At 41.9% G+C, this 22,466-nt stretch overlaps 1 protein-coding gene across 1 annotated transcript; it reads left to right on the forward strand.

Moving 5' to 3' along the window:
• Nucleotides 1-346: 346 nt before the first annotated feature.
• Nucleotides 347-21,005, forward strand: LOC120020423 (ras-related protein Rab-2A-like). The gene is made up of 8 exons (XM_038964079.1): nt 347-549; nt 3,711-3,782; nt 5,079-5,146; nt 15,344-15,426; nt 15,807-15,899; nt 16,334-16,445; nt 17,487-17,555; nt 18,676-21,005. Exons 1-8 carry the CDS (start codon nt 504-506, stop codon nt 18,769-18,771), a joined length of 639 nt encoding a protein of 212 aa, XP_038820007.1. The 5' UTR covers nt 347-503; the 3' UTR covers nt 18,772-21,005.
• The last annotated feature ends 1,461 nt before the right edge of the window (nt 21,006-22,466 follow it).

Consider the following 22,466-nt stretch of genomic DNA (forward strand, 5'->3'; position numbering starts at 1 on the left):
GACATGTCATAAGGGGTTTTAAATAATCTGCAAGCAACTATCAAAGAATAAAAACAAATGGATTTACAGGTGCTCCTTGGGAGAGAATGGAATGCGTTAAGGGGGACCCTTTTTTAACTAGGACTACTAGGCCTACATCAGATTGTGCAGGTCTAAACAGCTATGCTATATCATGTGCACACTAATTACATGTCTTGCAAATTGTTTAGTTAATCAGGTTTAGATTTGTTTTAAAGAGTCTAAGTGACATAATATAAATTAATAGCCTACTACCAGTGGCAACTGGGGTGAATAATTGCTTTTAGCTTGCGTGGCGAGGGCGGAACTTATGACGTTTTCAGCCGAAGCTTGGAGGTGTTTATTGTTCCTTCCCTTCGAAGAGAGAAAGGAGGCTAGAAAGGCGAAGCTTTAACGATTACCGAGACGTTTACATAGACCATTTTCATACGGTTTCAATTACACAAAACAACGGCAGAGGAAGGTTGACACAGGACCCAGTGGCCATGGCATATGCATACCTTTTCAAATACATCATTATCGGAGACACAGGTAAGCAAGCACTAGTCAATGGCAGCAAATATTGCTAACGATAGTTAGCAAGCAGCTATCTTTTATTTCCGCAGTGTTGGAGAGTCCAATATGACGTGGTACAAGCGGAGACGCAAGAGGTGGGATGACTGACAGATTTCTCGCTTGCAAACGTCGTTAATAGCTTGTCATTAACGTGAAATAATCCCCCCTAAAATTCCCACCTTACATCACATAATGTTGTGGTCAACTAGTAGCGTGTTAGTTTAGCAACACATCCAACAAGCCGACTGCCTATTGTCCTTCTGTTTTGCACTGAGGGTGGGGGTGCTAAGCTATCTTTGCTACCTAACGTTACATTGCTAGCTAATAGGCTAACGTTGGTAAAGTAGCTGTTTACAGCGACATAAACAACAGCTAGTTTGACAGCTTCTCTACAACATGGGCGTTTGCACTGACTATGTCAGTCACTTGGACAGAGTCAAGCCAAGGGTTTGAGCTGTCTTTCTTTTGCGCGGTTGTATTGCTAGGCCATAAGCACCAAGCGCCCTCCCTCGAAATGGCGTTTTACATACTTTTTTTGTACGGTTGCCTACTACGGCAGCATTCTAGTTTAGCTGTCTAGGCGTTTATGCACGTGTTGTTAACCCGACATAATGTACTTTTACACGGGTGTTATGTTAATGAAGTTAAGCAGTTCACTGTCGTTTGTTTACCTAGACGAGGTGGACTTACCGGTAGTAGGTTTCCCAAATATTGTGGATGCTGCCAAAGCCAACCTACATTTTTGTCCAGATAATTTATTGCAGGTTGCATTAGAAGCAGGCGACGTAGGTACTTGTTTATCAAGAACAGTACAACTATGTGCATCATCTTATTTGATTAGATCTGTTATACATCTATTGCTCAAGCCGGATCCTTGTTGAAATAGCCTAACAGCAGCACCGCTTGCTATGCATTTTACCCAGGGAAAACGAGGGATACTGAGATGACCTATCTCTTTGACTACAGATTGACAGTGTTTGATGCTGAGAAATAAACACATGTACCTGGTTGGCATCTCAAGTCCACAGGGGGAATGTTGTGATGCTAATGTTGTGACTTCCATGACTTTAATTTATTAATTGATCAATAAGGCTTGTACATTCAAGGCTTGTACATGCTGCCTTTTTAAAAGTAACAATTTACTGTGGTTTACTCTGTTTGAAAGTATCAGTGAAGGGAAGTGTACCCTGTTTACAGGAAGGCCAATAACAGATTAAACAGCATGCTCCCCTGCATTTCTCTGAGATGAAAGGGCAGAATTTTACTTGAACCAGACTATTTGCTTACAGGACCGCATATCATATGATGCTTGTTTCAAACTGGAGACATCATTTCCAACCCAAAACAGTGGTCAGCATTTGGGAGTACAAATCTGTCAGTGCATTTTTTTTCACCAGGCTACATCCAGCAGAGTTTTCCCCCTTGTTTTATTTGTATAATTAGTAGGGTCAGGACGATACCAGTATTGCGATACTCGTTAGTATTGTGGCTAGGAAAGAAAACACGAAGGGTTTACACTTCAAGAAAAACAGCCCTAATGTGGAAACAAACATCATGTTGTCATCCAGAGTCACATTTATTTATTTTCTAAACTATAGCACACTATTTTACATACAATAGGTTTTTAAAGGACCAAAGAGTTTGGTCTGCTTTGTTTTCATTTCTGCCATGGATTTTTTTTGTTGCTATACTGGTATCGTCACAGCCCTAGTTGCAACACTGCAGACCTGTCATCGTCCTGGCTTCACTGGGGGCCATCATGTGACCCCCTGCAACCCAAGTTGTTGATCATTCAGTGTTTTCACATTACTCACTCACGTTCTACATGTCTTTGCTGTGTAGGTATGGCTATCCCAGCTGTTCAAGCAGTTAGATATAGTCTATGCTATGTGGTTGGTAACTTGGCTAGATGAGAGGATAGTTGAGAAACCCCTATCCAAAAGGATGCCTCCATACCATAAACCTTAGTTTTCACCTGAATCTAAATCCAGTTGTACATCTCTTCCTGCCCAATCAAATGCACAATTAGTGATGGGGGGGGGGGGTGTAATTAGGCTAGTCTTTGATTTGGCACCCATGTCTAATTACTGTTGCTTTAAGATAATGACCTGACCACTAAAGAACCAGATGGACTATCTATTCAGCGCTAGAGGCTGATTGGCTAGCAGGTACACAGTTAAAAGGGTGACATAGCTTTGTTTTGTTACATCCTTCTCATGATGTCTTCTATCACCCTGACTCCCCTGCCTAGCAACAGTGGTGGTAACCCATAGAAACACTAATGATAGCCTTCTCTGGTGTCCAAAAGGTTTCACCTGTTTGCATTATAACCATACAGTGCGGGACACGTGTTTTCACAGGTCCCTCCTCCACGATATGGCAGTGTGTTTCACTGTCACGTTTTACGTTATTTTTTTCTCACACAGGCGCACGCCACACATTATATTTAGCTCTACTTTGTAATAAATGGAGTTAGCCGCCCATCATTAGGCTAATTGTTGCATTCATTATGGTCAGTGCTACCTAGGAATATCTTTGTTTCATCACACCAAACAACCTCATGAGTCATGACATTTGTGTGTTGACATTTTTGATAAAATGTCCATCCCTATCAGGAGCTTCATCATCATGTTGACAGTGCCTCGAACACAGGTCCTCCTAAAGAAGCTTGAGGACGAAATGGCTCTTCTTAACCACTGATCTAGGACCGGATAACACTATCCCACTCTGAACAATTGAGGGAATAAAACAATACTTGACCCTGAATGTGTTTTAATGCATCCTCTACATACTCCAGAAAAAATGACAACCAGAATTCTACTTGTTTGACAAGCCTCTTGGCTTCAGCAGGGCTGACTATGAGCTTCTTTACCATTGTGTGGGTGTAGTCAGAGGGCTGTAGGGCCTGATACAGCCTGACATTTTTATCTCATTAAATTACCCTCCTTATGTAATTTTTTGTTCTGACACATCATATCAAAGACTGGGATTCAACTTCTTTAATGTGTGTGTGCGACCAGATGTGTTGTTGGTTTTCCAACGTGTGTGTGACTGGCTAAATTATGTTACTTATGCATACAGAGTGCCTATTTGTTCCTGTGTGTGCCTCTGTTTAACTGTGCATGTTTGTTTTACAGGTGTGGGGAAATCATGCCTATTATTACAGTTCACAGACAAGCGGTTTCAGCCGGTGCACGACCTCACTATCGGTAAGGCTCCTCTATATTCATTATAACGTTTAACAACGACTGTGATTGAAATGTATCCTGCCTCTGCACTGGAGGGACCTCAATTAAATCATATGTGCTCGGCTCAGATCTCCACGTCCAGGGCTTGACATTAACTTTTTTAGGCACTTGTCTGAAAGCTCAGGTCTCTTGCCCCTCCTCCCCCAAAAAAGGTATAACACCATGGGCCAAAAAGGTGACAAATTGTGTTGTATGATGCAAGGACCCACTTCACAAAATAACGTTCATTATTTTCACTGGTATTGACAATGTAAGGCTGCTGGTCTCTGATCCCATGCATTATATCTCCTCCCCCCACAAAGTGAAATATTGCACTTATATGCTACTGTATAAAACACATGTGATCCGTCAAGCCTCCATCTGGAGAGCTACTGGGTGTAAAGGCTTTGTTCCAATTCTGATTGGCGCAGCCTAATTGTTTCCATATTGTGATCTCCATATCGGACAACTTTTTTTTAGTTGCCCCAGGCAAGCGGACAAGCGTTAATGTCACGCCCTGCCCTTGTGTTAATTAATTTCTTAAGGATTTTCATCTCTCCTCTGGTCTAACCTGTGACGATGAGGGAGATGGATTTTATTTTAGCTTGCTAGCTACTTCCAGACACGAATAACAGAACACCTCACTCTTAACACACATCAGCTCTGCTAGGGCGAGTAAAATGTTATCAAGAGGGTTAGTGACTGCACTGTTACTGGCAACAATTTCATTCAGTTTTTGATTATTTTATTAATCATTTAATGTTTGGCCAGTGTCTCTCCTCTACTACACTGTGTCAGCTCTAACCATTATTCACCATAGGCTTTTAGGGTGTTTCTGTAGTGGAAGCAGGGGAGGGGTTCTAGAACAGGGTTTCCCAAACCCAGTCCTGCCCCCCCCCCCCCCCCCCCCCAGTGCACGTTTTGTTTTTTGCCCTAGCACTACACAGCTGATTCAAATAACCAACTAATCATCAATCTAGTGCTAGGGCAACCATGGTCTAGGTGGTTAGGGCTAGTGGGTTATGGTTAATAAGGCTAGTGGTTAAAGTTAGTTTCGGGTTTAGGATTACACCTCATGATTAGCGCCAAGGTTTTTACCATACCACATGACCTGACCAGGTCATTGAATTTGACATTTAAAATGTTTAGGATAGGGACGTCCCAAGGATCCCATATAGTACTAACCATGCATGATTTCCATTGAATCTTGGTGTTAGTGTTTTCATGCAAGTGAGTTGTAGACTGACTGTGTCCTTGTGGTGGGTGTGTCTTTCCGAGGTGTGGAGTTTGGGGCGCGGATGATCACCATAGATGGTAAACAGATCAAGCTGCAGATCTGGGACACGGTAAGATACTTGCCCTGTTGCACATTGAACAGATATGATTATTTACCTGAACACACGATACAGTCGACTCCTGATACATGCAGCAGTGTGGGACAGTTCTCACCAGTTAAGTTATCAACTACTGCATGCAGTTCAATCATAAAGAATGTAGTCAATGTACTGTTGAAGTGATACAGGTTCATTCTGCCAATTAAACAGTTTATACTTGGCCTATCTCAAGTGCACTTATCAGGGGTCGACTGTAATCATGTTGCTTGCCTTGTAAAGAGAAGAATGACAGAGCCCTACACAACAGCATTTGTGTCAGTTCGCTGTTCACATGTTTCACCCTCTTCTCAAATAACCTCAGCTTTGTCATTGTGAGAAGTTTTCTATTTTGAAATATTTTTTGTTGCATACTAACTGACCCTCATTAACCAGTCAACAAACGGTTACATTCTTTCCAAACAGTAAAATGATGTGACCAACAGAAAATACTGTACTGTGCATGCATACAAGGACCGGACATTTTTCACGAAGTAGTTAATGGAGACATGCAACAATAGCAAGGCTATAGTCTATTATTGAACATTCAACTCTTGTAATGAAGCAGCAAATAAAACGTATTTTTACATTTACCAAAATGCATTTTACAGGAAAACACTGTTCTAAACAGTACACATAATGAGAGCGGTTCCATAATGAAAATGTCTGTTAGAAAGAGGGAGAATCTAATAACCACTAGGATGGGTTGCTAATATGACTAGGATTGTGACTTTGGCTTCTGGACAACAAAAGTTGATGTAAAACCAATAGAACAGCAGAGAAATGGTGGTTTGATGTCATGAGGAAGTCTTTTTACGTTTCTATGGCTGGATTTCGGCTAGGGTACTTTGAAGCAAGGTAAGACATGACTCATAATATGAAATAAAGTAAAACGTTCAGGTTTCAAATAGAGGTCGACCGATTATGATTTTTCAACGCCGATACCTATTATTGGAGGACCAAAAAAACCTGATACCAATTAATCAGACGATTTAAAATTAAAATAATAAAAATAAATAAATAATAATAATAATAATAATAGTAATAAAAAAAGTAATTTTTTTTAAATTTTTTATATATATATATTTTTTTAATAATAAAAAAATAAATAATCATATATATTAATACATTTAAATAAAAAATATATATAATAATAAAAAATATATATATATATTCGTTTTGTAATAATGACAATTACAACAATACTGAATTAACACTTATTTTAACTTAATATAATACTTCAATAAAAATCAATTTAACCTCAAGTAAATAATGAAACATGTTCAATTTGGTTTAAATAATGCAAAAACAAAGTGTTGGAGAAGTAAAGGTGCAATATGTGCCATGTAAGAAAGCTAACGTTTAAGTTCCTTGCTCAGAACATGAGAACATATGAAAGCTGGTGGTTCCTTTTAACATGAGTCTTCAATATTCCCAGGTGAGAAGTTTTAGGTTGTAATTATTATCGGACTATTTCTCTCTATACCATTTGTATTTCATATACCTTTGACTATTGGATGTTCTTATAGGCACTTTAGTATTGCCAGTGTAACAGTATAGCTTCCGTCCCTCTCCTCGCCCCTACCTGGGCTCGAACCAGGAACACATCGACCCTCGAAGCAGCGTTACCCTGCAGAGCAAGGGGAACAACCACTCCAAGTCTCAGGGCGAGTGACGTTTGAAACGCTATTAGCGCGCACCCCGCTAACTAGCTAGACATTTCACATCGGTTACACCAGCCTAATCTCGGGAGTTGATATGCTTGAAGTCATAAACAGCTCAATGCTTGAAGCATTGCGAAGAGCTGGCAAAACGCACGAAAGTGCTGTTTGAATGAATGCTTACGAGCCTGCTGCTGCCTACCACCGCTCGGTCAGACTGCTCTATCAAATCATAGACTTAATTATAACATAATAACACACAGAAATACGAATCTTAGGTCATTAATATGGTCGAATCCGGAAACTATCATCTCGAAAACAAAACGTTTATTCTTTCAGTGAAATACGTAACCGTTCCGTATTTTATCTAACGGGTGGCATCCATAAGTCTAAATATTCCTGTTACATTGCACAACCTTCAATGTTATGTCATAATTATGTAAAATTCTGGCAAATTAGTTCGCAACGAGCCAGGCGGCCCAAACTGTTGCATATACCCTGACTCTGCATGCAATGAACGCAAGAGAAGTGACACAATTTCACCTGGTTAATATTGCCTGCTAACCTGGATTTCTTTTAGCTAAATATGCAGGTTTAAAAATATATACTTCTGTGTATTGATTTTAAGAAAGGCATTGATGTTTATGGTTAGGTACAGTCGTGCAACGATTGTGCTTTTTTCGCAAATGCGCTTTTGTTAAATCATCCCCCGTTTGGCGAAGTTGGCTGTCTTTGTTAGGAAGAAATAGTCTTCACACAGTTCGCAACGAGCCAGGCGGCCCAAACTGCTGCATATACCCTGACTCTGTTGCAAGAGAAGTGACACCATTTCACCTGGTTAATATTGCCTGCTAACCTGGATTTCTTTTAACTAAATATGCAGGTTTAAAAATATGTACTTGTCTATTGATTTTAAGAAAGGCATTGATGTTTATGGTTAGGTACACGTTGGAGCAACGACAGTCCTTTTTCGCGAATGCGCACAGCATCGATTATATGCAACGCAGGACACACTAGATAAACTAGTAATATCATCAGCCATGTGTAGTTAACTAGTGATTATGAATGATTGTTTTTTATAAGATACGTTTTTAATGCTAGCTAGCAACTTACCTTGGCTTCTTACTGCATTCGCGTAACAGGCAGGCTCCTCATGGAGTGCAATGTAAAGCAGGTGGTTAAAGCATTGGACTAGTTAACTGTAAGGTTACAAGATTGAATCCCCGAGCTGACAAGGTAAATATCTGTCGTTCAGCACCTGAACAAGCAGTTAACCCACCGTTCCTAGGCCGTCATTGAACATAAGAATGTGTTCTTAACTGACTTACCTAGTTAAATAAAGGTGTAAAAAAAAACGGCCAAATCGGTGTCCAAAAATACCGATTTCCGATTGTTATGAAAACTTGAAATCGGCCCTAATTAATCGGCCATTCCGATTAATCGGTCGACCTCTAGTTTCAAACAATCACTGCCTCAAGCTCACGTTGCAAAGTGGTTGTGACGCACTGATAGCCTGCGTACTGTTGACTATAGCCTATGCACTCAAATAACAAATTGGAGGCGCGCTTTAATTACCGATTGAGAAATAAAAATAGTAGCTCTGTTTAATCGTGGCCGTCAAAACAGTTTAACATGCGATTGCATTTTAGAATTGTTATTTGTTGCTTAATGCCTGGGCTTACAAAAGCACGTTTCAGTCCAGTACCAGCTCTTTGAGCAGCTGCTCTAGTGCTGTCTGATGGGTGATACAGCGCAGTGTTCAACACCATAGTGTCCTCTAAGCTCATCACTAAGCTAAGGACCCTGAGTCTGAAAACCTCCCTCTGCAACTGAATCCTGGACTTCCTGACAGACCGTCCCCAGGTGGTGTGGGTAGGCAACAACACAGCCGCCACACTGGCACTCAACATGGGCCCCTTGGGGGTGCGTGCTTAGTACCCTCCTGTACTCCCTCTTCACCCACGACTGCGTTGCCACGCACGACTCCAACACCGTTAAGTTTGCTGATGACACGACGGTGGTATGCCTGATCACCGACGACGATGAGACAACAACCTCTCCCTCAACGTCAGCAAGGAGCTGATCGTGGACTACAGAAAAAGGAGGGCCGAGCACACTCCCATTCACATTGACAGGGCTGTAGTGGAGCTGGTCGAGGTCTTCAAGTTCCTCGGTGTCCACATTACTTAGTATCTATCATGGTCCGCACACACCAACACAGTCATGAAAAGGGTAGGATAATTACTCTTCCCCCTCAGGAGATGAAAAGATTTGGTATGGAGCCTCAGATACTCAGTTCTACAGCTGCACCATTTGAGAGCATCTTGACTGGCTCCATGACTGCTTGGTATGGCAATTACTGCCATCCGACCCTAAGGCGCTGCAGAGGGTAGTGAGTACGGCCCATTGGGGCCGAGCTCCCTTCCTTCCAGGACCTCTGACACAGCCTGGTATAGAGGAAGGCCTTAAAATTGTCAGACTCCAGCCACCCAAGTCATAGATTATTCTCTCTGCTACCGCACGGCAAGCGGTACCATGCACCAAGTCTGGAACCAAAAGGACCCTGAACAGCTTCTACCCCCAAGTCATAAGACTGTTAAATAGTTAGTCCGGGTAGCTATTGGTTAATTATTTAACTATCTGCATTGATCCTTTTTGCACTAACTTTTTGGACTCATCACATACACTGCTGCTACAGTTTCTGTCCTGTTGCCTAGTCACTTTATTCCTAGTTATACGTACATACAGTGGGGCAAAAAAGTATTTAGTCGTCCACCAATTGTGCAAGTTCTCCCACTTAAAAAGATGAGAGGCCTGTAATTTTCATCACTTCAACTATGACAGACAAAATGAGAAAAAAAAATCCAGAAAATCACATTGTAGGATTTTTAATGAATTTATTTGCAAATTATGGCGGAAAATAAGTATTTGGTCACCTACAAACAAGCAAGATTTCTGGCTCTCACAGACCTGTAACTTCTTCTTTAAGAGGCTCCTCTGTCCTCCACTCGTTACCTGTATTAATGGCACCTGTTTGAACTTGTTATCAGTATAAAAGACACCTGTCCACAACCTCAAACAGTCACACTCCAAACTCCACTATGGCCAAGACCAAAGAGCTGTCAAAGGACACCAGAAACAAAATTGTAGACCTGCACCAGGCTGGGAAGACTGAATCTGCAATAGGTAAGCAGCTTGGTTTGAAGAAATCAACTGTGGGAGCAATTATTAGGAAATGGAAGACATACAAGACCACTGATAATCTCCCTCGATCTGGGGCTCCACGCAAGATCTCACCCCGTGGGGTCAAAATGATCACAAGAACGGTGAGCAAAAATCCCAGAACCACACGGGGGGACCTAGTGAATGACCTGCAGAGAGCTGGGACCAAAGTAACAAAGCCCACCATCAGTAACACACTACGCCGCCAGGGACTCAAATCCTGCAGTGCCAGACGTGTCCCCCTGCTTAAGCCAGTACATGTCCAGGCCCGTCTGAAGTTTGCTAGAGAGCATTTGGATGATCCAGAAGAAGATTGGGAGAATGTCATATGGTCAGATGAAACCAAAATAGAACTTCGTAAGAAGCATTTCAAGGTCCTGGAGTGGCCTAGCCAGTCTCCAGATCTCAACCCCATAGAAAATCTTTGGAGGGAGTTGAAAGTCCGTGTTGCCTAGCAACAGCCCCAAAACATCACTGCTCTAGAGGAGATCTGCATGGAGGAATGGGCCAAAATACCAGCAACAGTGTGTGAAAACCTTGTGAAAACTTACAGAAAACGTTTGACCTCGGTCATTGCCAACAAAGGGTATATAACAAAGTATTGAGAAACTTTTGTTGTTGACCAAATACTTATTTTCCACCATAATTTGCAAATAAATTCATTAAAAGTCCTACAATGTGATTTTCTGGATTTCTTTTTCTTCTCATTTTGTCTGTCATAGTTGTCTGTCATCTTTTTAAGTGGGAGAACTTGCACAATTGGTGGCTGACTAAATACTTTTTTGCCCCACTGTACCTACCTCAATTATCTCGTACCTCTGCACATCAACTCAGGAATGGTACCCTGTGTATAAAGCCATGTTATCGTTACTTATTGAACTTTTATTATTACGTGTTACTTTTCTATTGTCTGTTCTCTGCATTGTTGAGAAGACATGTAACCATTTCACTGCTAGTCTGCACCTCTCGTTTACGAAGCATGTGACAAATAAATTGGAGTTTGATTTGATAGGCTATTCCGCTTCTCAAACTAGGCTCTATATGCTGTGCGCATGTGATAAATAAGATGCATGACGGCAAACACACACCGCAATTTTTAATTACACTAAATTATGCAAATTAACCTATAGACTGATAAGCATGACCAGTCAAATGTGTTTTCGGTGCCTAACCAATTAGCCGTTAACCATTTAACATCCCTAATTAGGAGTGAAGATTGAAGTGTTAATTAGGGTTTCTCAGTGTGCCCTACTGTTAATTCTGTGGGATTCCCTGTGCTTTGCTAGGGCCCATTTTAAAAGCTGTTTACATTTTTTGGCCTTATTTTTCTTTTAGAATTTTTCCCAAATTCCAGATAATTCCATCCCATTCTGTTTTTCTAAGTTTCTTTTTATTTATTTATTTAGCTCTCAAAATCATACTTAAAAAATATATAGAACATCATCCAATTTGTAGTTCTTTAAGTCCACAACACTGCTTAAACCACATCATGAGACCTTTGAGGTCTAGGAAAAATATTTAAATTTTTTGGTGTGTGCAAAACAAATTGGCACTGGATTGATGAAAACTATCATCATATTGTTCTGCCAGGTAGGTGTCGTGTCTTTGGCATCATTAAACTGAACACTTATTTATCAAATAACTCTGTAATTATTATTACGCGATTAAACTGATTAATCATGTAACTGTAATTAACTAGGAAGTCGGGGCACCAAGGAAAATATTCAGATTATAAAGTTATAATTTTCCTAATATAACTTTCAGATATTTAATATCTGATCAATTAGTCTTCGAATTAATGAATTATTATTTACCTCATGTAGTCTCATTCCAAACGTCGTAAATTGTTGGTTATCTGCACGAACCCAGTCTTCACTATGAGTCATCCATACATCAATTGTCTTAAAGTAAATAAATTATAAGTCATTCACAGAAATGCATAAACAAACAGTAGATAGTTACAAGGAAATGATAACGGAGTTTCCCTAGTGGGATAAACCGGTATCGCGGCTTGGTGGACAAAAAGGGAAGTGGGGGTAAACTGAGATGAGAAACCTACAAAGTTGATAATAATAACAATTGAAATGCTAATCCTTTGCACATGAACGCCCACCCCTTCGGGAATAATTGCAATCAATATATATATTTACGCTCAGTGTGTCGTTGGGATCTCTGTTGAAAAGTTTGTTTCTGTTGGAGAGTTTGTCCGCCCTGTCTCTGTCGCGGTTAGAATGGATAGTTCAGAGTGACATTCATTCATGTCGTTATAGAATAGATGTTTCGGCGGTTGTCGGTCTTCGCGTTCAATGATACCGAATTCCTAGCTGCAGACTAGTAATTAATATCAAAGACTTGTTCTTATTCTGTCGGTATCGATAGTCTAAGAGTTTAACCATGTGGTTAAAAGATTCAGCCATCTACTCAAACCTTAGCTTTATGGTCTCCTCTCAAACCTTGTCCCTCTCGTTATCGAGGTAAGCTGGTCTGGTGATAGAAAACCCGGGTGGGGGTTTTATTCGGAAGAGCAGAAAAAGGCTGTCTCATGACGCCAGGTCCTAACTGTGCTCATGGGCGGTCCTCTGATTTAGTTAAACTCCAAAGGGAATTGGAGTTTCCTTCATTAAACAGTCCAAAATCACATTACACAATTCCACAAACAGTATCATCCTCACTCATTCATCTTATACAACAATTAGATGTAAGCCTCATATCTGAGGCTATTGTATAAACAGCGTTATGGTAATGTGGCCGTATGGTCTCCCATGAGTTTCACAAAATTGTACCAAACGGACAAGTTCGTAGCTGGATTCTTCACCGATCTTTTATACCTTCTCCAGAACATAAATGTTGTTCGGACCTCAAGTTCTGTGAGGTGGAAGAAATTCCTTTGTTCTCTCTATGAAAACTCACTTTCTCTCTATACTGTGGCCATAAGGAGATAATCTCCTCCAGGAATCTACGACCTGAGGTCGCAGCAGCCTGAGTGTAGGAGACAGAGAGGGGGATGGTGCTCGCTGCACCCAAAGAGGGCAATGTCATGAAATAGGTATAGGCTACTTTTGTAGTACATTAAAAAAAAGGATCATTTTGGGGAAGCCTTTCCATATCTACCAGAAGAAGCTAATCATTACATCATCACTGACGGTTACATAAATGTAGGCATACGCGTGCACCGGGCACACAAAGGCATTCCTGTGCCTTTGCAGGAAAATACACTGATGCAGTTTCATGTCGTATGATTAACTTGGGCAAATGTATTAATTTCAAGTTTAATATATTGTTAAATTCCGTTTAAAAGTTTGGATTCCATGATTTCGTGCAGATTTTATAGAGCCCTACTGACTGTGCTGAGGAAATATGAACACTACAGGATATGATCTTGGTGTTAGTGTAGTATTTCTATTGGCCTGTAGGGGGAGACACAGTTCTATAAATAAGAATAGAATCTCAGCAGTAATTCTGAATGGTGCAAGGCCTTTTGGCCTTCAGACCGAGCCCGCTGCTGTGTGCTTACTAGGCCACATGGCAACACAGGTGCATTTTGGTTGATTAAAAGGTAAGCCTGGAATTCAGCAGAAATTGATGCCAAGGGGGATAAGAATGGCAACCTTTGATTGGGCACTTTGGTCATCTAGCTGGCATTTTGAGAAACACTTTCACTTTTATATATTCGAAACACCACTATGAATATACCCTCTCTATTAGAATGATCTGTGGTTTAGCTTACATCCCCAGACCACTACATGTCCACCCTGCCAAGACAGAGTTCAAATCAAACACAGGGCATGTGTACCGTCTGTGTAGCTGTATCGGTGTGTGTTCCGGCATGTGTGTGAGCACAGGAGGAGGAGTAGGGAGGTACTGCCTGCCCTGGGAGTGATGTAATAGCCAAAATCTGCATTTCTGGCGTTCCTGTAACCTTTGAGATCCGGCAGATGGCAGGCATAAAGGTGTCATTCATCATTTATTCACAATGGCCTCCATTAGCTCCAACGTTAGCAGCTGCCTCAGGGGGACTGTTGCCACTGACTCAACAGTCAGTGGCAACAGGGCCTTATTGAATTCAAATGTGCTGCAGTGCTGGGCTGCCTGGTTCTCACTCACCTGCTGCCAGGCCGGAATTGAGGTAGAACAGCGTAGAGTAAGCCAAGGTACAACGGCTGCTAGCCATTTTATAAGCTGCTGACAATGGCATCTATCGACAGGTCTGATCTGCCTGCCTGCTGTTTTAACCCAACACTGAGTGTGGGGAGAGAGGTAGAATGTTGTATTGTGGGCTATAGTGGAACACAATGGGCCCCTTGTTTATGAGGAGTCAGTCAGTCAGTCAGGTATGGGATGCAGAGAAAGAGAGGAGTCTTTTGTACACAGTGACAGAGGTTTGCCTGTGCTCTGCCTCTCTGCACAAGGAAAATCAGGAGGCTTGGCTCTCTGGTTGGGAATATCTATGAGTAATATCTAGGAGAAAGCTGCTGGAAAGCCTGGACTGGAAGAGAGTAGTAGGCACTAGGCAGGACATGCATGAGTAAAACATGGCTCGGGCCAGGAGTTTTTCAGGACATGGGCTCAGAAGAACCTCTGACCTGTTCACCGGACGTGCTACCTGTCCCAGACCTGCTGTTTTCAACTCTCTAGAGACAGCAGGAGCGGTAGAGATACTCTTAATGAGCTGCTATGAAAAGCCAACTGACATTTACTCCTGAGGTACTGACTTGCTGCACCCTCGACAACTACTGTGATTATTATTGTTTGACCATGCTGGTCATTTATGAACATTTGAACATCTTGGCCATGTTCTGTTATAATCTCTACCCGGCACAGCCAGAAGAGGACTGGCCACCCCTCATAGCCTGGTTCCTCTCTAGGTTTCTTCCTAGGTTTTGCCCTTTCTCGGGAGATTTTCCTAGCCACCGTGCTTCTACACCTGCATTGCTTGCTGTTTGGGGTTTTAGGCTGGGTTTCTGTACAGCACTTTGAGATATCAGCTGATGTAAGAAGGGCTATATAAATAAATTTGATTTGATTTGACCCTAGTAACACAGTACATCTGTGTTGGTATTTTGTTCAACACACCCTTGAGCATTGAAGTAAGACTCCTTTAAGAGTAGTTGCTTTGTTCAGCTTACTACTACTACTTTGAAGTACTGCTGGCTATTGTTTGTACACTTTCTATGGGTTACTATGCTTCTGTGCTGAACTTTGTACACACACAGACGCTCTGTTAAAGCAAAGACAAAGTCTGTTTGTCTTTGGCACTAATTGTGTGTGTGTGTGTGTGTGTGTGTGTCAGGCCGGCCAAGAGTCCTTCCGCTCCATCACCCGGTCTTACTACAGAGGGGCAGCTGGCGCCCTGCTCGTGTATGACATCACAAGGTCAGTCTGGTGGCCATTTTCTCCCCAGGCCTTATCTATGTAAATACTTTGGCCACTAAGTCTACCCTAGGATTTAGGTATTGCTCTTGACAAATGTAAAATATATATATTAGTTTGTTTAGGAGGAAAGGAAATGTTGTTTTCTTATCCAGTTCATTCAGTTTAACAATAGTTGGAGCCACTGAGATTTGTTTGTATAATACATTTTGGATGTAATTTAATCTCCCACACCAATGCCCTTATTTTGCTCATGTGGGTCAACTGTTGTTACAAAAGGGACCTACATTCACCTAATGAAGGACATGTTTATGCATTAGTTTACTAGGAAAGGAAAATGTATTGTTCTTATGTTAAGTGTTGCTCAACTGTTTTTGTTTTAGAAGGGACACCTTCAACCACTTGACAACCTGGTTAGAGGACGCTCGCCAACATTCCAACTCCAACATGGTCATCATGCTCATTGGGAACAAGAGGTCAGATTCATCTCCCTGTCACTCATGGTTACCAAACAACCTAGTCATGGTTGTCATGGCTACTAAACAGGCTATGCCTCAGGTCTGAAATGGCATCCTTTCTTCATTTTGTCTTTGTCCATACTTATCTGAAAGCGTGGGTTATGTCAAGTCTAAATGGTGGATGCTTTGTGTTCTTTGCTTTCAAATGAAGGAAAGGAAAAAGTGTGAGCAAGCCATTTTTGACAATTGAGATACACCCACCCAGTTCACAGCCCTGCTCCCTGTGTGCTCGTGTCCTCTAGTTAATGACATATCTCCTAACTGGAAAACATAACAGATTGAATTAACAGATCATTTGCAATAAAACACAGAGACACACAAGACCATGCTAGCATAACAGGTCTATGGTAATGTGTGTGAAATACTGAATGTGTGTGGCGTTTTCTCCATAGTGACCTGGAGTCCAGGAGAGAGGTGAAGAAGGAGGAGGGAGAGGCCTTCGCCAGAGAGCACGGCCTTATCTTCATGGAGACCTCCGCCAAGACCGCATCCAACGTAGAAGAGGTACCTCCTGCTCACACTGTATTGTGTGTGTGTGTGTTTTGCATTTGTTTGTTTGTGAACATTTTCTCACATTGACACGTTCACCTATTAATATACCCACCTCTCTTGCTCAAACACTCCAACGCACACATACACATCTGTTCTTCAGTGTGCTGGGTAGCCAGGCTCTGAGGATTTAAGGCAGGGGGAGACTGGTTTATATAACCCCTCCCCCCAGCAGAAACCCCTGATATGATTAATTTGTCTCATTAGTGTCCCCTGAATCCTCCCGATACCTCTCCTCCTCTCCTCTATCTCCATCCGTCCCCCTCTCCCTCACAGTGACGTGTACATCGCCTACATTCATAGCCTCCCCTCTGCTCTCCTGTCCTAAGTGACAGCCGAATGCCAATCAGGCTCCCGTGCTACTACCGTATGCACTATATGGAGAGTAATGTGTTGAGGCTAATGCTGGGTCCCTGGGTTATGCCCTGGGACTCCATGGTCAGGTGGGGGAGCTCTGCCTCAGGCTGAGGGAAACCCATCTGTTGCTGTTAAACATTTCATGTGTGAAGAGGCAGGGAGGTTAGAGGGGACCAAATCAGGCCGGAGCCTCCTGAGCTAAACTGAGGTGGACATTTGTTTTCAAATTCTAAAGTAGGCCTCCCTCTGTGGTAAAAAGCTGAATTACAGGCAGTATTTACTATAGATGGGCACCCTGGACTAGTCTCGCTTTTGGGGTGTACATAAGGTAATGATTATATAAGGCCTACCATGCTGTACATTCAGGCTAAAACTAAGGCTCTGTTTATACGTCTGCTTGTGTCGTTTGTAAAGCGGAGCGCTGTAGATGTATTTTCTGTGGCAACAAGCCAGAGGCTAAACTCCTGTAAATCCCACTCTTTTTAGAACTTATTCAGTTAACGAGAACCACATATATGGTTTGACTGGTCCAAGGCTTGATATCTTGCAGGGGAGTTTATCAGTTATTACAACGGTCACGTCTAGATGTTGTGGATTTCAGCTCTGATCCTATACTAACTAGGCACTCTCTCTTTTCAGGCATTCATCAACACAGCGAAGGAGATCTACGAGAAGATCCAGGAGGGTGTCTTCGACATCAACAATGAGGTCATTTGACATGGGAGAGACACATTTGGTGTCCATTTTGTACACCGCAGCTTTGACTAAGACCATCTTCTTGACATGGCTTGACTTCTGAGTTTTAAGTCATCAACTGAGATATGGCCAAGTGGTCAAATGCCCTTGCTCCCTTCGTAGTGCCCTAAGCCCACGTCATAAACAGAGTGAAGAGGATAAAACCTTGACAGAGCAGACGTTGGATACATCCTATTGGAAAAAAGGCCAATTTGAAGGCCAGAAAGACATTGTTAGCTTACGCTGTTACATAGTCACATGCTCCTAGGAGACACTGCACCCATATTCATATTTTCGAGGCAGCCCCTCCACATCAGCTTATTTGTAGTGGCCCATACCCCATCTCTCTCCTCTAAAGGAAGTCTGCAGAGCCAAGCAAAACTTCCACTGTTTTTCCCTTCTCCCCTCCCTCTCTCCTTCCCTCTCTCCGCTAGCCCTGGCTGCTGGCCAGCGCATAAATTCCTCACATCCCACAAGGTTACAGCCAGCGTGAAGGAGGCGAGCCCCTGAGCAGCCATTGGGTATGCTTTCTTTGAGAGGTAGTAAAGGGTAAAAAAATAAGGGGGAGAGGGAGGGAAAAAGTGAGGCTAGGCACACGGTCCAAACCGCATCAGCTGACTGACGTAGGGGGAAGCCCTGGTCAGAATTCCCGTCGCTTGCTGGCAGGCGTCGTGAGAACCCCCCCTTCTCCACCCTCCTCCTCTTCCCTGAACACTATAAATGTGATTTAGAACGATTCAGAGTTTACTTAATAGCTACTACTGCTTAAAGCCACAGCAGCACAGGCTCACATGGGAGTGATGCCTTTTAGCCACTCTGCGTTCTCTTTAGCCACTAAAGGGCTGGAGAGATGAAAGTGGGGCAATTGATGAAAGTGCCACTTGCTGGTGTGTGTGGGAGAGATGCTTACGAAAGAGTGTGACTGTGAGCCAAAGATAATTTGTCACCATTGATATTTGTTGTTATATCCATTTCATCCACCCCAGAAAAACACAAACAGTCAAAATCTAAATCGTCGAACCACACCTGACCATCATCACGTTCCATTTTCCTGACTAACCGGTTGCATTGTGTTGTGGTTTTCTCTCGGCAGGCTAACGGCATTAAGATTGGGCCCCAGCACGCTGCCAACAACTCCACACTCTCCGGTAGCCAGGGGGGCCAACAGGCTGGCGGGGGATGCTGCTGAACACCCTGCCCCTCTGTCTCATAACCCCTCCCCCAACCACCCATCCTGCCCCTCGCGTTTCTTCTGGACTGGTCGGGCTCACTAACATTTTCTTAACCCCTCCCTACACACAGCCTTGCCACAGGAGAGTCTAATTGTATACTCCATGACTGTCAGTCAAAATATACCAAGCAAAACACGTTAAAGTACCCCCGGTCCTGGGGAAAAAATGCTTGTCCTGCATCAGAGCATTGGAGCCTGTCTGGGTTGTAGAATGGTAGGGTTTACTGTTACTATTGTGGCAAAACAGGCAGGATGCTTTAGGATAGGGTCTCATATCTATCTGTACATCAAACAGGCAGGATGCTTTAGGATAGGGTCTCATATCTATCTTTACATCAAACAGGCAGGATGCTTTAGGATAGGGACTCCTATATATCTGTACATCAAACAGGCAGGATGCTTTAGGATAGGGTCTCATATCTATCTGTACATCAAACAGGCAGGATGCTTTAGGATAGGGTCTCCTATATATCTGTACATCAAACAGGCAGGATGCTTTAGGATAGGGTCTCCTATATATCTGTACATCAAACAGGCAGGATGCTTTAGGATATGGTCTCATCTATCTGTACATCAAACAGGCAGGATGCTTTAGGATAGGGTCTCCTATATATCTGTACATCTGTGAGCCAGTTGTGGATCATGTCTTTCTTTTTGTGATGTTTTGACTTAAAGCTGAATTGTATCGAACACTACAAGCTTGGTCATCAATTAGTATTTTAATTGGTTTCATGTGGGAGAAAGAAAGCTTTGGGAACGTGTGGTGAACACAGAAGTTTGAAATAAAAGAGAAAAAGAAACGTAGAGTTGTGTCGAGCAGCGGCCATGTCTGAAGTGAAGAAGCTAAAAGGAGAAAAAACAGGGCTGTTTTAATTCTGTATTTATCACTCACATTCTGTATATATATATAGTAATCCTTTCTTGCTTTGGTGTATGTTGACCGAGCTAGAATTCTTAATTTCCTGGAAAAATCTATACTGTACGAATAGAGCTTGAAACTGCAACAGTATTGCTAAAAAACCTACTTTAACACCATTTTAAGATTTTACTTTTAGTTTGTCCTGCCATCTGCCATCCCCCTCCCCTCGCTATCTCTCTGTGCCCTAGATCTGCTATGACTGTGTATAGAAACTTTGGCTCAATATTCTGCATCTTATCTATTTTAATGCCAAAATGTTGTGTTTACCTGTGTTCAATAACCACAAACCCCAGAATTTGATCACTTCTACTCTGGAAAGGGATCTCAGCTGTTTGCCTTAACGAAAAGATTGGGACAGCAGAAAAACAATAGAAAAATATAATCGGGTTGCGAAGGAATCATTCCACTAACTACATATGCATAGTCTTATACATGCACAGCACATACACAGCAATGTTTTTTACATTCAAACACGCGTTGCATACATTCAGACATGCATACTCTAAATCACTGGTTCTCAATCCTGGTCCTGTGGACCCAAAGGGGTGCACATTTTTATTTTTGCACTACACACCTGACTCTAATCATCGAAGCCTGATGATGAGTTGATCATTTGACTCAGGTGTGCAGTGCTATGGCAAAAACAAAACTGTACACTCCTTTGGATCACCAGGACCAGGATTGAGAACCCCTGCTCTAAATGTGTGTGTATGTATACACGTATATTAAGAAAGTACATGTCTTCCTAAATGCATATATGTGTACCTACATGCGCACACACGATTGTCTATTTATACATAAAAGTCTGCATATCTGCATGCATACGTAGATGCATACATATTTTCTCTTCAGGATTTTGTTTTCCAAGCAGTCCGCTGTGGAGCATCAGTGCAGAGCAGCGTTTTCCTGTAGGTGTGTGAGTGGCTGTGTAAAGCCTTGCTTTCTTTGGCAGTGCGTTCTGTTAGTAGATATTATGGTGAACATCGCGTCAGTTGTAAGAGCGGCGCGGGAAAAGCCGAACCTGGAGTGTCTGTGACCCCCCCTTGACGTTTGCTGTGTTAGCATTTTTTTATTTTTAAGAAAAACCATCACAAATAATACAAAATTATAAACTGAAATATAAATTTGTGGAAGAAATGTGCAATGTTTAAACTTACATTTTGTAATTTCCTTTTTAGAGTTAATGTTTTGCATTTTGCATCTCCCTATAGTACTTTTCTGAGTGTCTGTGTTGGTATATGAATGAAACAATTATATATGGATCCATACTGTATTGTATCTCTTGATTTATCAATTTAAAGTGAAGCATGTGTGTCCTCAGAGCTGCCTGGAGTTTTGGAATTCCTGTAAGATCATGCAGCATCCTCGTAACCCAAAGGGGTGAACCTTTTGGTTTTTCTTCATGGCACACTACACAGCTGATTCAAATGATCAAAGTTTGATTATTTGAATCAGCGGTGTAGTTTTATGGCAAAAACTAAATGTGCACCCCTTGGGGTCCCCAGGACTGAGTTTGGGAAACGCTTTCATACAGGCTTGGTTCTCAAATGATCACTGCACCCTTTCCATGTATTTATCATAGTCCAAAATGTGTACCCCTACACACAGCAGTGTTCTAGAATATTGGACTGTTGGCTTTCATACTTTCTGAATATTTCAGCATGGCTCAAGCAATTTCTCCAACTGTCAACACATTCAAATGAATAGCGGATTCATACTGGAGCCGAGTTGGTTGGGAATTGTGGGGATGCGCACGTTTGGGCTTTGCATCCTCAGATGGTGCAGAGCTGCGTAGCTACTGTATGTCTGTGGACTACGATTTACGCATTAAATTATTAACACTAAGGTTAAAGGGGCATATGCACCCAGTACCAATTCAACTGGCTTTTTAACACACTTCTTTGCTCTGTGTTACATGCGTTTCAGGTAGGCCTTGATACTTTTCAGGTGATATTCAATCGAAAGTGTGATTTTAATTTCTAAGTCTCCTATGTCGTTATGAAATAATTCCACATAACTTACTGGAAATGCACCTTATTTCACCTTATTTGTGTGCTTTAGTCTATTATAAAAGAACCACTGCTCTGGGCTTGGTTTGCCAAAAGCATTCTAAGGCTAAGTTCATCCTTAGAACCATATGATCCTATAGTTCAAACAATCCATTTATTCTTAATATGCTTTTGGGAAACCGGCCCAGTGCGCAAGGTTTGTCAAATAGGCCTACAGCAAATCAAAAATCTATGTTGGGTGGGGGTGCATTGCAGTCAGATATAGTTCATGAGATATAATCTTTACTCATCATCCCCATTACATCCCTTAACATTAGGATCTAACCTGAAATAGTTTTTTGTTGGTAGCACACACAGCAACAGCTTATGATGTTATAGGTGAGATCACATGATCAAATCCTTACAATTCTCATGACCTACTTTTGAAAGCAGTAAAGAAAGGAAAAGGGAAAATCTTGTGTTGAACAGATTAGTGAACCCTCTGAAACGTTAGTAGTATGCCCGCTGCATAAATTGGATTAACTGTTTCAAAAATGTAAGTTTGATTTTAGTAAATGCAATTCAAGTAGTGTGACCCACAAACGCAAAGGACATTTATTTTTTTAAATTATGTTGCAAAATGTATAAGTGATCCATTGGAATATTTACAAGCATATATTCATCACCACATAAACATGTAAACACAAAAATATATACAGTCGATTTGAGAGGATATTTATTTGGGC

This window comes from Salvelinus namaycush, chromosome 25, assembly GCF_016432855.1.
Source record: "Salvelinus namaycush isolate Seneca chromosome 25, SaNama_1.0, whole genome shotgun sequence".
NCBI classification, from domain to species: Eukaryota; Metazoa; Chordata; class Actinopteri; order Salmoniformes; family Salmonidae; genus Salvelinus; species Salvelinus namaycush.

Coding starts and splice junctions, on each gene's coding strand:
- LOC120020423 (XM_038964079.1), top strand. CDS start 504: ATGGCATATGCATACCTTTTCAAATACATCATTATCGGAGACACAG. Junction 15,427..15,806: donor CTCGTGTATGACATCACAAG/GTCAGTCTGGTG, acceptor TTTTTGTTTTAG/AAGGGACACCTTCAACCACT. Junction 17,556..18,675: donor TCTTCGACATCAACAATGAG/GTCATTTGACAT, acceptor TTCTCTCGGCAG/GCTAACGGCATTAAGATTGG.